At 45.3% G+C, this 12883-nt stretch overlaps 1 protein-coding gene across 3 annotated transcripts in view; it reads right to left on the reverse strand.

Moving 5' to 3' along the window:
• Positions 1-9576, reverse strand: part of CAMK1D (calcium/calmodulin dependent protein kinase ID) — a 210567-nt gene extending 200991 nt beyond the window's left edge. For 2 of the 3 annotated variants that reach the window (XM_032105585.1, XM_032105584.1), the window contains exon 1: positions 9230-9575. In XM_032105585.1, the coding sequence (XP_031961476.1) occupies positions 9230-9321 (92 nt within the window). In that variant the 5' untranslated portion in view covers positions 9322-9575. Of the gene's footprint in view, positions 1-9229 lie in introns of all 3 variants that reach the window. The other variant, XM_032105583.1, reaches the window with a different exon arrangement.
• Between the last annotated feature and the right edge of the window lie 3307 nt (positions 9577-12883).

Below are 12883 nucleotides of genomic sequence, written 5' to 3' on the forward strand. Positions count from 1 at the left end.
TGTCTTGTGCCATTGAAAGCACACACCAAGCACTTGACTATGCCTGAAATTTCCAAAACACCACAGGTTTCGTGGCTGGGCACATTGTGCCGAGTTACTTACACTGAGAGGCAGGAGAACACAAGAGTGAGCAGTGGGAGGAAATCTCCAAGCCAACTCAAAATAACGGTGAAGGATTTTTCAGGGATGCTCCAGCAATCTCTCTCAACTATGGCTGAATTTGATTAGCAACCTGTGCCTTCCCCAGAGGCATTTTCCGTATGGCTGCAAATCCTCTAAGTGCTCTCCTCTCCCTTCAGCTTTCTTTTGTGTTGTTTGGATTTTCTGTGTAATTTGGGGGGTTTTGCAGCTTTTCGTCCCAATAGTTTCCATCATTTCTGCATTTGCCCATCACAGTGGGGCAGTAGGGTCACAGCTGGTGAGTTTGTATGGAAAACATGCCTGGTTGAAGCCTGGTCCTTTGAATTACTTAAGCTAGGATGGGAGGATAGGATCCTGCTGGGAGCGATCCTACATCGCCCCAAGAACTGCCTGGACTGTTCCAGCTCTTTATAGCTCTGGGCAGACCTGGATTCCTCTGAGCAGCTGAAACAACACAGCAATAAAGCGCCCACGCTGTTACCAACAGCACACAGACAGTGCTTTGCATCTTCAAACCTTAACTAGTAAAAAGGAATGATACATGATGACCCTGGGTGAATCACATACAAATAAATACATTTTGAGGACATTGGTGCTGACACAGTGCCCACCACTAAAAGAAGCAGGAGAGTCCTCTGCATAAGGCTGGAGTTAAGATTCAGGCTCAGCTCTGGGTTTACAAAGGACACACTTGCTTGTCTTTAACAAAACAGTGTTAGCATTTTTGTCTTGTTTATTTAGATTAGAAGTTCTCCAGGGTACGAACAGTCTTTCACTCTGGTGTTTGCAGCCGTCCTCGCTCAACAGTGCCTGATCTCATCTGAGGCCAGTAAAGGGCACAGTAAAAAACCCCAAGTATTTTAGACCCTTCATATTTCACTTGCCAATCTCCAACTCTCACATACGCACCGGTCTCTCAGCCTTTGCAAATCTCTACATTTAAGCAGGAATGGCTGTGATGGTTTATTTGGTACTACAACAGAAGCACATCCATTTCTGTCACCAGTGATGCAGGTGGTGGAGAGGGACAGCTATATTTCCCAAGTGCCATGGGGTGTCAGGCAGGTTTTAAACACCCTGCTCAGCTACGGAACAACTCCACAGCCCTGGGGGTTCTGTCTTCAGGGAGATACCTGTGATATCCTAGAACCTTCCCTTTGGAGCTCCCAGGAAAACCTGCAAACCTTCACACCCCACCACTGATGAGCAGGGATATATTGCCTTCCTTGCCGTCCAAACTGCCACACCAGCCCTCATCAAAACAAACAGAGGTTAAAGGCTCCCAGACCTCAGGAATTCCACTCATCCTTGACCTCACTCCACTCCCATCAGCCATGGATCAAACTTTTAGGTCTACTGTACTCTGGCAACTTTGCATAAGATGTAATTCCCAACCTCTGGGTGCTCAGGCTTGAAAGAACATAGTTTCAAATCCTCAACCTAAATGAGGGGGAGCATTAAGAGCAGGAAAACAAGAAGAATCCTGCAGAAAAAAAGTGCAAAGGGAAGGGTCTAGGGGGGAGATGCCACATTTCTTTACCCTGTTGCTGCTCATGTTCATTTGCATCATTACAAACACCTCGTTTTTGTTCCTTCTGGAAACTGTAAGAAGACTGAAACTGTTTGGTTTATCTCCAATTGGGGACATACGAAAATTTAAAAAATAAAAAAAATACTCAATATGTTTTCTCTCATGTGCTTCTTCTCATTTCACTCTTGAAAAAAGGTATTTTAAGAACTAATCTTATGTAGTCCTGTTGTCCAAAACTGTTGATATTTTAACTGTGACCCATGATATTGCTCAGGAAAAGATCAAGCAAAATCAGTGAGCTGTTGTTACAGAGGACCCCCAGCACTGTGCTCAGCTGTTCTACACATAGATCCAAAACAGAGCTTCCCAGTAGCTTTTTCTTAGCACATCCAGTGTTTAAAAAAAAAAAAGGCTTTTTAACTCAGCCAAAAAATTCTGCTTAAGAGTATTATTTTAATTTAACTTTATACAATCTGTTTGGTGAGTAATTCTGGCACAAAACTCAATATGCAGCTTTCAACATGGAAACATCACTGAAAGGGCCGTCAAAAGTTTATTAACAATCTGTTATTTATAGCTTTCTTTTTCAAAAGTGATTGGCACAACATTCAGAAGAAAATCATAGGAACTGCCAAGTCAGATAACAAAAAAACATACTGGTGTTAAGATTTGATAGAAAGGTTTTAAGGAACACTATGATTGCTAGAAATGAGAAATATTCTGATTGCTAAGCCAGCTATTTGTCATTCAACAACAGCCCAATCACACACATATGTTTGCAAATTATTGTTATTGTTGTTAATTATTATTTACAGAGAAGCACTGAAATGCAAGGTGGTTTGAATTCCAATGAAAATGACAGATTGCTGCCCCGAGGAATTTTTTATCCCTCCTTTCACTCATTACCTGTTTACTAACAGTGCCCGCTTAGTTCCAACTTGTTTTCCTGCTATCTAAAATGACTAGAAAATTAGGTCCTATTAAGTAATCATGAATATAAACTGTGAGTCACCGGTTAAGTGAATACCATCACTGGCAATAAATTCAGAATCCTATTGTAAATGCCTGTTATTGTCAAGCAAACCAAAACAATACGACTTTATTCAATATTAATTGTATCCTTGGATGCTTGAAAGGATTAAGTAACCCCAGCTAATATTCTGCACGTAGTCAGGAGAACTGTGTGTGAAGGACAACAAAAATAATTGAGGTCAGTAACCAAAGTGGAGAGAAAAAGAGGCAAAAAGGAAGGAAAACATTAGAGAGATATTTCAGCTCCTATGTGAAAGCAGATGGAGGGTGAAGGAAGCAGACAGGCTGCTCCAGATGGCGGGAGCGGCGGCAAAGAAGGCTCTCACACCCACTGTGTTGTGGCTGTGATGGGAACAAGAGACTTTTGGTTAAAGGATTACTGTAGGGCTTCAAAGAGTTGGGTTCAGCTCTGTCCACCACCTCTCCACACTCTGGGTTTTGCTTGCTGGGAGCTTTTGGGGTGTCCGCTGTCTCTGTGGCTGCCAAAAACCACCAATTTTTTATGCATGTTTTGCTCTCAGCTTTGCCCTACACGAAGAGAAGTTGTGGAATAGGTATGTGTTATACTGAAGTCCTGAGGACTGAGATTGAGTGTTGGCCAAGGCAAGGATCACATTTTCCTAAACAAAAAATAGCAGGAAAAAACTCAAACTGTCTACTCCAACCCAACCCAAATACCTTACTGTCACCTTTGCTGGTCAAGCACCCTCCGTGGCTGCACAGGCATGCAGGTGAGCAGGTATCCTCTGGCAGCAGGTAGCTCAGACAGGACCAAGAGGTGCTTGAAACAGAATATCCACGGAAGAAGAGACAAGGCAGGGAAAAAATGAGGTAAGGCATCAAAACTAGTAGACAAACAGGCTAACAAAGGAAACATGAGCACATATGTGAGCTGACAATACAGCAACTGTGTGTCTCCAGAATTATGTATTTACCTGAAAGCTTTTGATTACTGAGTATTTTGAAATCTTCATTTCAGACAACGAAAGAAAATTGGCCTTTAGGCTACACTGCTGTCCCAAACAAGCACTTTCCAAAATGCACCCGTGAACCAGACCTGGAGAGCTGTGAAAAATCCCTTCCCACCAATGGCTGCCAATTTTTTTTCCCAATCCTCACCATCAGCCTTTAAATCCATTGGCCACCTTGCTTTTCTTTCTTTTCCATTTCAATTCCAGCTGAACCCTCAAACCTACTATTTTCTGTAACTGTTCAAGGAAGACCAACAGTTTACATCAAAAGATACCAACTCATTATTTTTAAGCCTTCAAGAACACACTGGATAGCAACCTATACCACATGATAGCAAACAGGATTACTTGGTTTAAAGCAAAATATGTCACCTTAAAGGAGTCCTAACAGTATTTTTCTTCTTTCCTTAAATAGAGTACACAAACTACAACATCTGAGTTGTTTCACACCATTAAGTTAAAAATTAATATTTGGACCTCAGCTTTCACTCCTCCCACAGATGCAAGAGAGGTGCTGTAAGCACCTCTTAGCATGAATTATACCTGGCCCCACATGGGTTTGACAGCAAGACTCCCAGAGTTAAGGATTTTAAGGTCAGAAATGACCATGAAGTAACTTCTTCTGTAAACATGGACAAGAAGCACCTTCCTGCTGCATGAAGCCTGAGAGCTTTCAGAGCTCCCAGAAAATCATCCCAGAGGAGATGAGATCCACTTGCCTTCATGGTTTGCTCCAGAGGTTCATCAGCTTTTCCCCTGAAATATGAAACAGTCTGACAGAGCCACTGCTGCCTCCCTGAGGTGTCATAAAAGAGAGGCAGCAATTGCTGGTAATGTCAGCAGAAACTCAAAAATCAGACAAACTCCTCAATCATCACAGGGGGCATCGAGCCAAGGAAAACACAAATATCAACATATTTCTTTATGTCTTGAAAACTTCCAAAATCAGAAGGGAAAAACTGAGTAACTTGCATGATGCCTCAAGTTAAACAGTTAAACAGGAATGATCTGTTGTGTGAATCAAACACAATGGCTTTTGGCACCCAGTTGATGAAAAGGCAGGATCTTTGATCAGAGGCAACCAGATCTTGAGCCTTCTGGTACCTCCCAGCACCTCCCCTCTGAGAGCAGCCTCTGCCAGGACCTGTCCTTACCACCAGCATCTTCTCACCGGTGGGAGCCAAGGCTGGCCCGAGGCACAGCCTCCACAGGGATATGACCACCCAAAACCAGACAAGATCAGGGGCTGGATCAGCTCATAGAGTGCCAGTGTGAGGCTGCATGTAGGGGAAGGCACCATGAAGGATGTGAGAGGACAAAGACACAGCAGACAGCACGTAGGGTTTGTGACGATGTGTGTGTTTGTGTGCACGTGGGTGTGTGAGAAAGAAAAGAGATGTGAGAGGAGGACGAGCAGTGACTTAATTTCACAGCATGAACCAGCACGTACTGGTGTGTGGAAGAGCCACGGCGAGTGCCAGGAGCCCATTAAATGGCGTAAGAGTATGGACACAGATGAACCAAAAATTACCACAGAGCCCCTGAGAAAAACAGAACCACCCATATGTTTTCTCTATACTGTATTTTAGGAAAGTACTGGAAACTTATTTGAAGTGTATGTGTCTTCCCACCCAGCTCTTACTATGTTATGGCTATATCCATGCAACTCCCTCTGTTATCCTTACTAAGCTTTAAATTCCTTAAAGCTACCACATCATTTTTAAGGACAGCACCAGTATTTTCACACTTACTAAGTCTGAGCCTTTCTAAATATTAGGACTTCATCATAACTCTGATGTCAATACGGCCTGATGACAGACACCTTAGAAATGTAGGGTTGATCTAATTAGGCAGATCAAGTGATGGAACTTTCCTTTTTGATTAGTGGATGACATGGTGTTTCTTATTATTTCTTGGATGTCAAAATGTGAGGTTTAAAATGCCTCAGATATAAAATATTTTAATTATGGAGGGAAGAAAGTGATATTTCTGTGATCACTCATCTTCTTATCAGATCCCTGCTATTGTGAAACCTCACATCTCTCAACGGCTGGGGCAGAAATCCCCCTCTCCAGCCAGGCCCTCAATTCCCCTCTCAATTTGTCTTCCAGGGGGAACTGATTAGAGCTACAGTAAGTGAATTCGTGGAAATTTAAAGAGAGAAGCAGTTAGTCAGATCCTCTTCTTTCCTCAAGCACACCTGTCTTGACTTGGAAGGGACTCTAAATTACATCAGCTGAGGATCTGGCCCGTTGCTATGATTTTATTTTATCTTTATTTTGTTTATTTTTTCTTAGCTACTTTTTCAGGATCTGTAACTTCCCTGTCAGTGGCTCAGCAACGAACAGGTCCAGTTCCAAGAAGGGACACTCAATGAAGTTGTGCATATGGAGTGTGATCCAATGTCCCACATGGACTGAAACAGCCCAAGAATGGATCAGGACCATCATATATATTGTAATACAAGAACATCAATAATCATGTATGGTAAAATATATTGATTGATATTACCAAAATCTTTTGTTGACACTCTGGTACCCGAGAGATTGCAGCCCCAAATTAAGATTGCACATGCTTTAATAGCTGCATAGATACAGAACAAGGTAAATACAGGTTTGGGTACATCTGAGCCAATCACTGCATTGCTAGTACTTCTTTAGAAAAACATTACTGCCCAACAGCACAGAGCAGAGCAAACAACACAGGCCTCAGCCACCAAAGAAAATTCTTTGGGTGGAAAAGGGCTACTTTCTTACATCTGGACATGACATCCAATTCAATTTCAGCATCAATGTGGCAGGACATGATTTACAGGGACATGTAAATAATTAATTCCAGCTCTGGAAGGGAGAGCTGGGTACTCATCAGAGGTTCCTTGAAGCCCAAATGATGTAATGATTAACTGACTTAGGATCTTTTTAATAATTCCAGCAAATTTCAGCTCTCCCATGTTAAAGATCTGCTGAAGAGCTTTTATTCAGATGAAAGGCTCCTTTCTGAGAATAAATCATTAATAGGGTATACACATAGATTTAACACTCACAAATCAATGCACTTAAAATAAAAAAATGTTTTTAAAGTTTCTTTTTTGCTTTCCTCCCTGATTTGGGCGTTTAGTGCTTTTCTTTCTCTAGCCAATTTTACCACAGGCAGTTAAGACAGCTGCATGAAAAAGGGCTGTTTTTCTGTTGAAAGTGCTTTTAGCACTTTGGCATCCTGAAATGGAATGGCAGAGAAATGAAAAATACAGCTACTACAATCCAGTACATTTCATGTGACATGCCAAGTTTTTCACTCCATGCTAGAGAAAAATCTATTAAACAGTGAGATCAAGTTTTGGCTGTCCAACATGGTTCAGCATTACAGTGCAGGAGGGATCAAAGCAAATTTTAACCCTGCTCCTAAAAAATGCCAGAAAACATTTTGGTCCAAATACTTTAAAGCCATTTATACTTATATAGCTTAATTCCTATTTAAATGCTTTCTTATCAATAATTGAGAATGTTTCCCATCATTTGGGCTCCTGGACCCTGTGTGTCTGCTGCTCAAGTCAGTGAACAGCCCTTCACTGTCTTCAGTGGAAATGGAACAGGCACTTTAATGATTTGAACAGCAATGGCCTAAATTTTTTAGAAGTTTCACATCCTGGTAAGTCACACCAGACCTGGTAGGAACTGCAGGTGCTGCACTGGTGGGTGGCCAAGGACAGAACCAAAACTCAGATTCAAATCTTCTAATTATCAGCCTGCCATTGGAAGCCAAGGAATGCACAACCAGAAGGCAACCCACGAGTGGGCTGTTAAATGCTCATGCATTCATAATTAAATACAGCCATGTACAAAAAAGAAAACAGCTCTATTTTCTTTATATGGGCCCAGGTTTGTAATCCAGTTAATTTTCTACAACTTTCTAGACTGACTGTGAAGTCAAGTTTAGAAACTTCACAGCTTCCACTCCCATTAGAAAGGACTTACTCACCAAGCTGTGAGGCTCAGACAATGGTTAATAGTTTGAGACACTAATTGGCCATATTTAATGAATTTAATTTGCAACAGCCATGCTAATATGCATAACTATCAACTCTGACCAGCTTTACCTTCCTTGGGACCTACACCTGCTCCCATTAGCTACAGTGGGATCCGGATCAAGGACACAGCATTAATTCTTCTGAACCCCTTCAGCAGCACAAATTAACCCTCACAGGTGGCTTCAACGCCACAACCACAGAGATGACAGAGAGCTGAAGAGTGGGAACCCCAGTGAACTGTCCTGCTGCTCCAGCAAACCTCAGAGCATTAAAACTTTGCTGCCCAACACCCCTTTGCTCAGGAAGGGAACTGCATGCCTAAGGCAACAAGCAGGGCACATCTCTTCCAGCATGAAATTCTCACAGCAAAAACTCAATGAAAGTGACGAGAATACATCACAACATTTGGCTCTTACGCTGCGTTTTGCTTCTTCAGAGACCTGGACGGACATCAATTTGATTTACAACGTCAGTGTTTTCCTGAGGGCTGTGCTATCAAGCCCATCACGGCAGATCTGCTGACCCACCTCCATGTTAAACCACCAGCCTGGCTCCTACTCGCAGCCTGTTTATAGCGAGCCCACGAACCAGAAATACTCTGTTTATAGGGAGCCCTCCCTTGGAAGCAGAAAGAAACTCAAATATTAGTCAAAACTTGTTCAACTGTGTTTTGGAAGTGGCACGCAGCGTAGGAAAAGCACTACTCGGGATTAACAACGCTGCGTTTCGAGACATGCTTGAAGTTCCAATTAAAGCAGTGGGGACACAGCTACGAGGAGCACTCCCAATACCACCAACTTTCATCACAATGTACACACACACACAGCAGCCCGTGCGCTGACTCCTTCAGCACTCCCGGCTCTCTACCTTTGTAATATCCTGTGTGAGAAAATTAGTTTTTAACAAAAATAAAACTCCTTGCTCAGCCAAAAAGGCACCAGCCTGTACCCCGCTCCCTTGCACCATCTGTGCGTGTTTTTTCTCAGCCTTCTAAAAAAAAACAACTCTTAACGTTTTACTAATCTTTATGCCCCGCCACTATAAATAAAACAAATAAAGCCCGACAACAGTTAAGCATCGTAGCTAAAACACATCCAATCCACTCCGATTATTTCTGCTCGTCTGTCCACGAATAGCTGCAGCCATCGGCTTTAGGGGAAGCGTGCAAGTCAGACCGCATTTATTTACAGTTGCACTATCAAGAAAAAGCCTTCCCCTGTCTCCTCGTTCTATGAATATTTTAAAGCACTTGGGGATTTTCCTTTTTATCGGTTTTTTTGGGGGGGTGGGGGAAGGGTAAGGGGTGATGCTAGCCCAGCTCTTGCCCCACAATTCTATTTTTCTCCGTGTTCCCAGGTCGCTCCGACTTCTTGCTCGGATGGATGCGCAGGGCGCGGAGCAGCACCCGCGAGTGCGCAAATCCCCGCACAGAGACCCGCACCCACCCGCGGGGCGACCGCGCATCCCCGGGGGAAGGGACAGGGACAGCGCCCGCCACCGGCCCCGCAGCCAAACCCCGCCACCTACGTCCCCAGCGTCTCCTTGAACTCGAAGATCTTCTTGATGTCCTCCGCCTGCTTCTTCCAGGAGCCGCCGCCGTCCCCGTTCTCCCGGGCCATGGCTGCTCCGCGCAGCCCCGCGGATGCCGCGCCGCCGGCTCCGAGCCCTCGGGCGGCTTTTGCTTTCTTTTCTGCCGCGGCGGCAGCGGCTGCTGCTGTTTCTTCTTCTTCTTTTTCCTCCTCCTCCGCCTCCTTCTTCTCCCCTTCCTCCTCCTCCTCCTCCTCCTCACACTTCCTGCCCGCCGCCGCTTTTATTTCCTCCGCGCTCCGGCGGGCTCCGCGAGTGTCACTTTTCCTGGGCTATTTCCTCCCAACTTTCTCTTTCCCCCCCACTTCCCGCCCCTTCTCTCCCCTCCTCCGCGCCCCCCCCGCCCCCTCCCGCGGAGCCTCTGGCGGGGCCGCCCCGTCTCTCCGTCCTCCTGCGCCCCGCGCAGCAGCTGCGCGCACCCGCGCCCTGGGGTCACTTTGCTCCCTGACTGACCCACCCCTCGGAAAAGTCCCTCTTTTTTTTGGTTTGTTTGTTTTTCTTTTCTTTCTTTTTTTGTTGATTTTTTTTTTTTTTTTTTGGAGGGAGGTCACTGTTTCTCTTCCCCCACCCCCGTGCGGAGCCCCGGGGGATGCTCAGCCTGCCGGGCGCGGTGCAGTGCGGAGCGGCCCCGCGGGCGCAGCGGCTGTGCGCGGTTGTTATGGCAATGGGAGGAGGAGGAGGAGGAGAAGGAAGAGGAGAAAGCGGAGGAGGAGGAGGAAGAAGGAGGAGGAGGCAGCCCCGCCGTTGCTCTGCTGCCTGGCGCTGCCCCTCCTGACTGAATGAAGATAATTCGCATTGCACCAAAACCACGCACGTCAAACGGGAGGGGAGGGAAAGCAGCGAGGGGAAAAAAAAAAAAAAAAGGAAAGCCGGAAAAAAAATAAAAAGGAAAATTAAAAAGGCACACCACAAGCGGTCGTGCTGCGTGGACGGGCTGTGCGCGGGGCCGCGCTGCGATGCGCTGCGATGCGCGGGGGCAGCGGTGCCCACCTGTCTCGCACACGCACACACATTCCTGGGATGCAAGAACGCATCCCTCAGCAAGGACCACCCTCAGCCAGCACAGCCCTCGAAGGGGCACCCTAGGAGGGGTCAGGCAGCCCGGGGGCCGGTGATGGGCACCGCGCAGCCCCGGCGAGGGGTCCAGCCTGGCACCGCGCCCACCCCGCCGGCACCGCCGTCCGAGCCGGGCACGGCTTCGGCCTCTCGCACTGTCACACACGCGTGGCTGAGATTACTGCTAAAAGCAGCTTTTTCTCAGCGACACTGAGACCTCTAGCGTCGTCACATCGGGCATGGGCTGAGCTCTTACGCGGGGTGACAGGCAGGATTTGTCAGACATCAGAGAAAATGATAGTCTACACTAACTGAGATGTTTATGGTTAAGATCTTTGGGCTTCAGTTTTAGAATATGTAAGGCGCTAAAAAAGTGCAATTCTTTTGGGACTCCCAAGTTAGGTGACTAAATCAGAGGCTTTGCTGTTGGCAATACAGGCATTCTGGTGCCTCAGGGGCAGCCCCAAACCTGACCAACTCCAAACCTGATCATCAAATCGGGACCTGAGAATAAATCCAAATACAAGGAGCTAAATAGCATTTATTTTAAAACAAATGTAACTGTATGGACTTTACTGTTTAACATGTACTGTGTCTTTTAACAGATGCCTTCAACTTCTATTTTGGAAGCTGATTTTCCAGATTCCTTATAATTTATGAGCAGAATTTACAAGGTGTCAGCTTGTGAGACTTTGCCTGGGTCTGGGCTAAGCTGTGCCTCTCATCTCAAAGGAGCTGTGGCAGAGGTGGGCGTTCATAGGTAGGTGAAAGTGTTAACCTGGAGTACAGGTTGGGGTGTTTGGTCAATGCTACCCTCTGCTGGGCAGAGCCACTCGGCTTTGTTTGTGCCAGCTCCGGTGGTTTATTACTGCACTCCTCTGATGCTTTGGTGGCTGTCCAGCCTCATGGACAGCCCAAACAGCTTGGGATTTCCTACGATGGATGTTTGTTTGTTGTCACAGCATGCACTTTGGAACAGGTTTCCTTCTGCTCCTCACTTACTCCCATCTTCTCATCACCCTCAGGATTTTCTTTATTGCATGATACATACAGTGTACTCCGTGATAGTGCCACCAGGAGTCCCCAGGCAGCCTCACAACCCCACTGCATACCTGGGAAGTGAAAGATGTGACTGATCTAAAAACATGCACCTGACTACCAAATCCAAGTTGTTCTTCAAAGCCCACCACCGTGACATTTTCTCTCTTTTTCACATGTAAATCACTTGCTATTAGAAATGCCATGCTCCTGCCTTCAGGAGAAGATTGTCAGAGTGTGAGGCCAGAAAGGGCAAGTGTGATGGTCTGCCCTGACCTCCAGCATGGTGGAGGCCAAGGAGCTTCATCCATCCAGAATACAAGCATCATAACTTACCTTGTGGCTATGGCATCCCAAAACCATCCACCACTGTTATTTATGACACCACATTGGTCCCCACAGCATCACATTAAATCTCACTGCACAGACAGCATCATCCTCTTCTCCATTTCCACTTTCAGTGAGCAAAAATTTTACTTAAAAATTGCTCAAATCCTTGGCAGCGCCTCAATTTCTCAGCATTAAAATTGCGTAAAATCTAAGTTCTATTTTCCTTATTTAACCTACACCTTTAGTATCACATGAATGTGCTTTTTTTTTTTTTTTTTTTGGTGGTGAAATAACTCCCATTTGAAGTAACTGGTGATATAGAAGTCTCTGGAGCCATTACCGTTTTAATGAGAAGTGTAGGAGATGCTTCTATTAGGCAGGGACCACTGGCACAATAGACTGTAAAAGCCCTTTCAAAGTCATTACAGTCTGTCATGTCAGGCTGAATTTAGGGAGTCTGTAATCTTGCTTGATTGACAGGCTCCTGCAGAGCCATTGTAGCTATTTGAAGAGCAGGTATTTCTAAAAAATTAAAATCTTACGTGGAAAGTTCTCTCTGGAGTGGCTGCGAATAGCAGAGCGTGCTGCAGCTGTGGGGCTCTGCACGGCTGCATTCAATGTTTAATTACACACAACCCGATTACCAGAACAGTAATAGAGTGGTAAAATGAAATGCACAGAAATGCCAGCATTTAAGACTGACAATAAAACATCAATTCAAGCACTTTTAGTGGCTGCACAGAGGCCATCTCTCATTACCTGGGCATGCTCTGCAGCTCTGCCAAGGGCTGTATCAGAAAATGGCTAATGAGCAGGCGTGGCTGACGTGTTTGAAACAGCCACACGAGCTGCACGTGCACCCACCAGGCAGCAAAACACCAAAGCCTTACACTGCAGACGGGTAAGTTCCAACTTTTTTTTAAAGCCTTCTCTGAAAATACTGTAAATTTAGAACAGAAATTCAAAATCGACTTCGATATGAGATATTTTATTTCAGGATGAAGAGGTAGGATTTTTGGACTAGTATTTGAAACTGTATTTTTACCACTTGGGTCCTTCCAGCTGATGTTGGGGCTGGTTGTGTGTGGTACAGCTGCGCTTGGCCACATTCACTGCTGACCCTTAATATGGGCACTGTGCAAACCACAATGTCATGAGCATAAATAAAGG

Source organism: Corvus moneduloides, chromosome 4, assembly GCF_009650955.1.
Source record: "Corvus moneduloides isolate bCorMon1 chromosome 4, bCorMon1.pri, whole genome shotgun sequence".
NCBI lineage: Eukaryota > Metazoa > Chordata > Aves > Passeriformes > Corvidae > Corvus > Corvus moneduloides.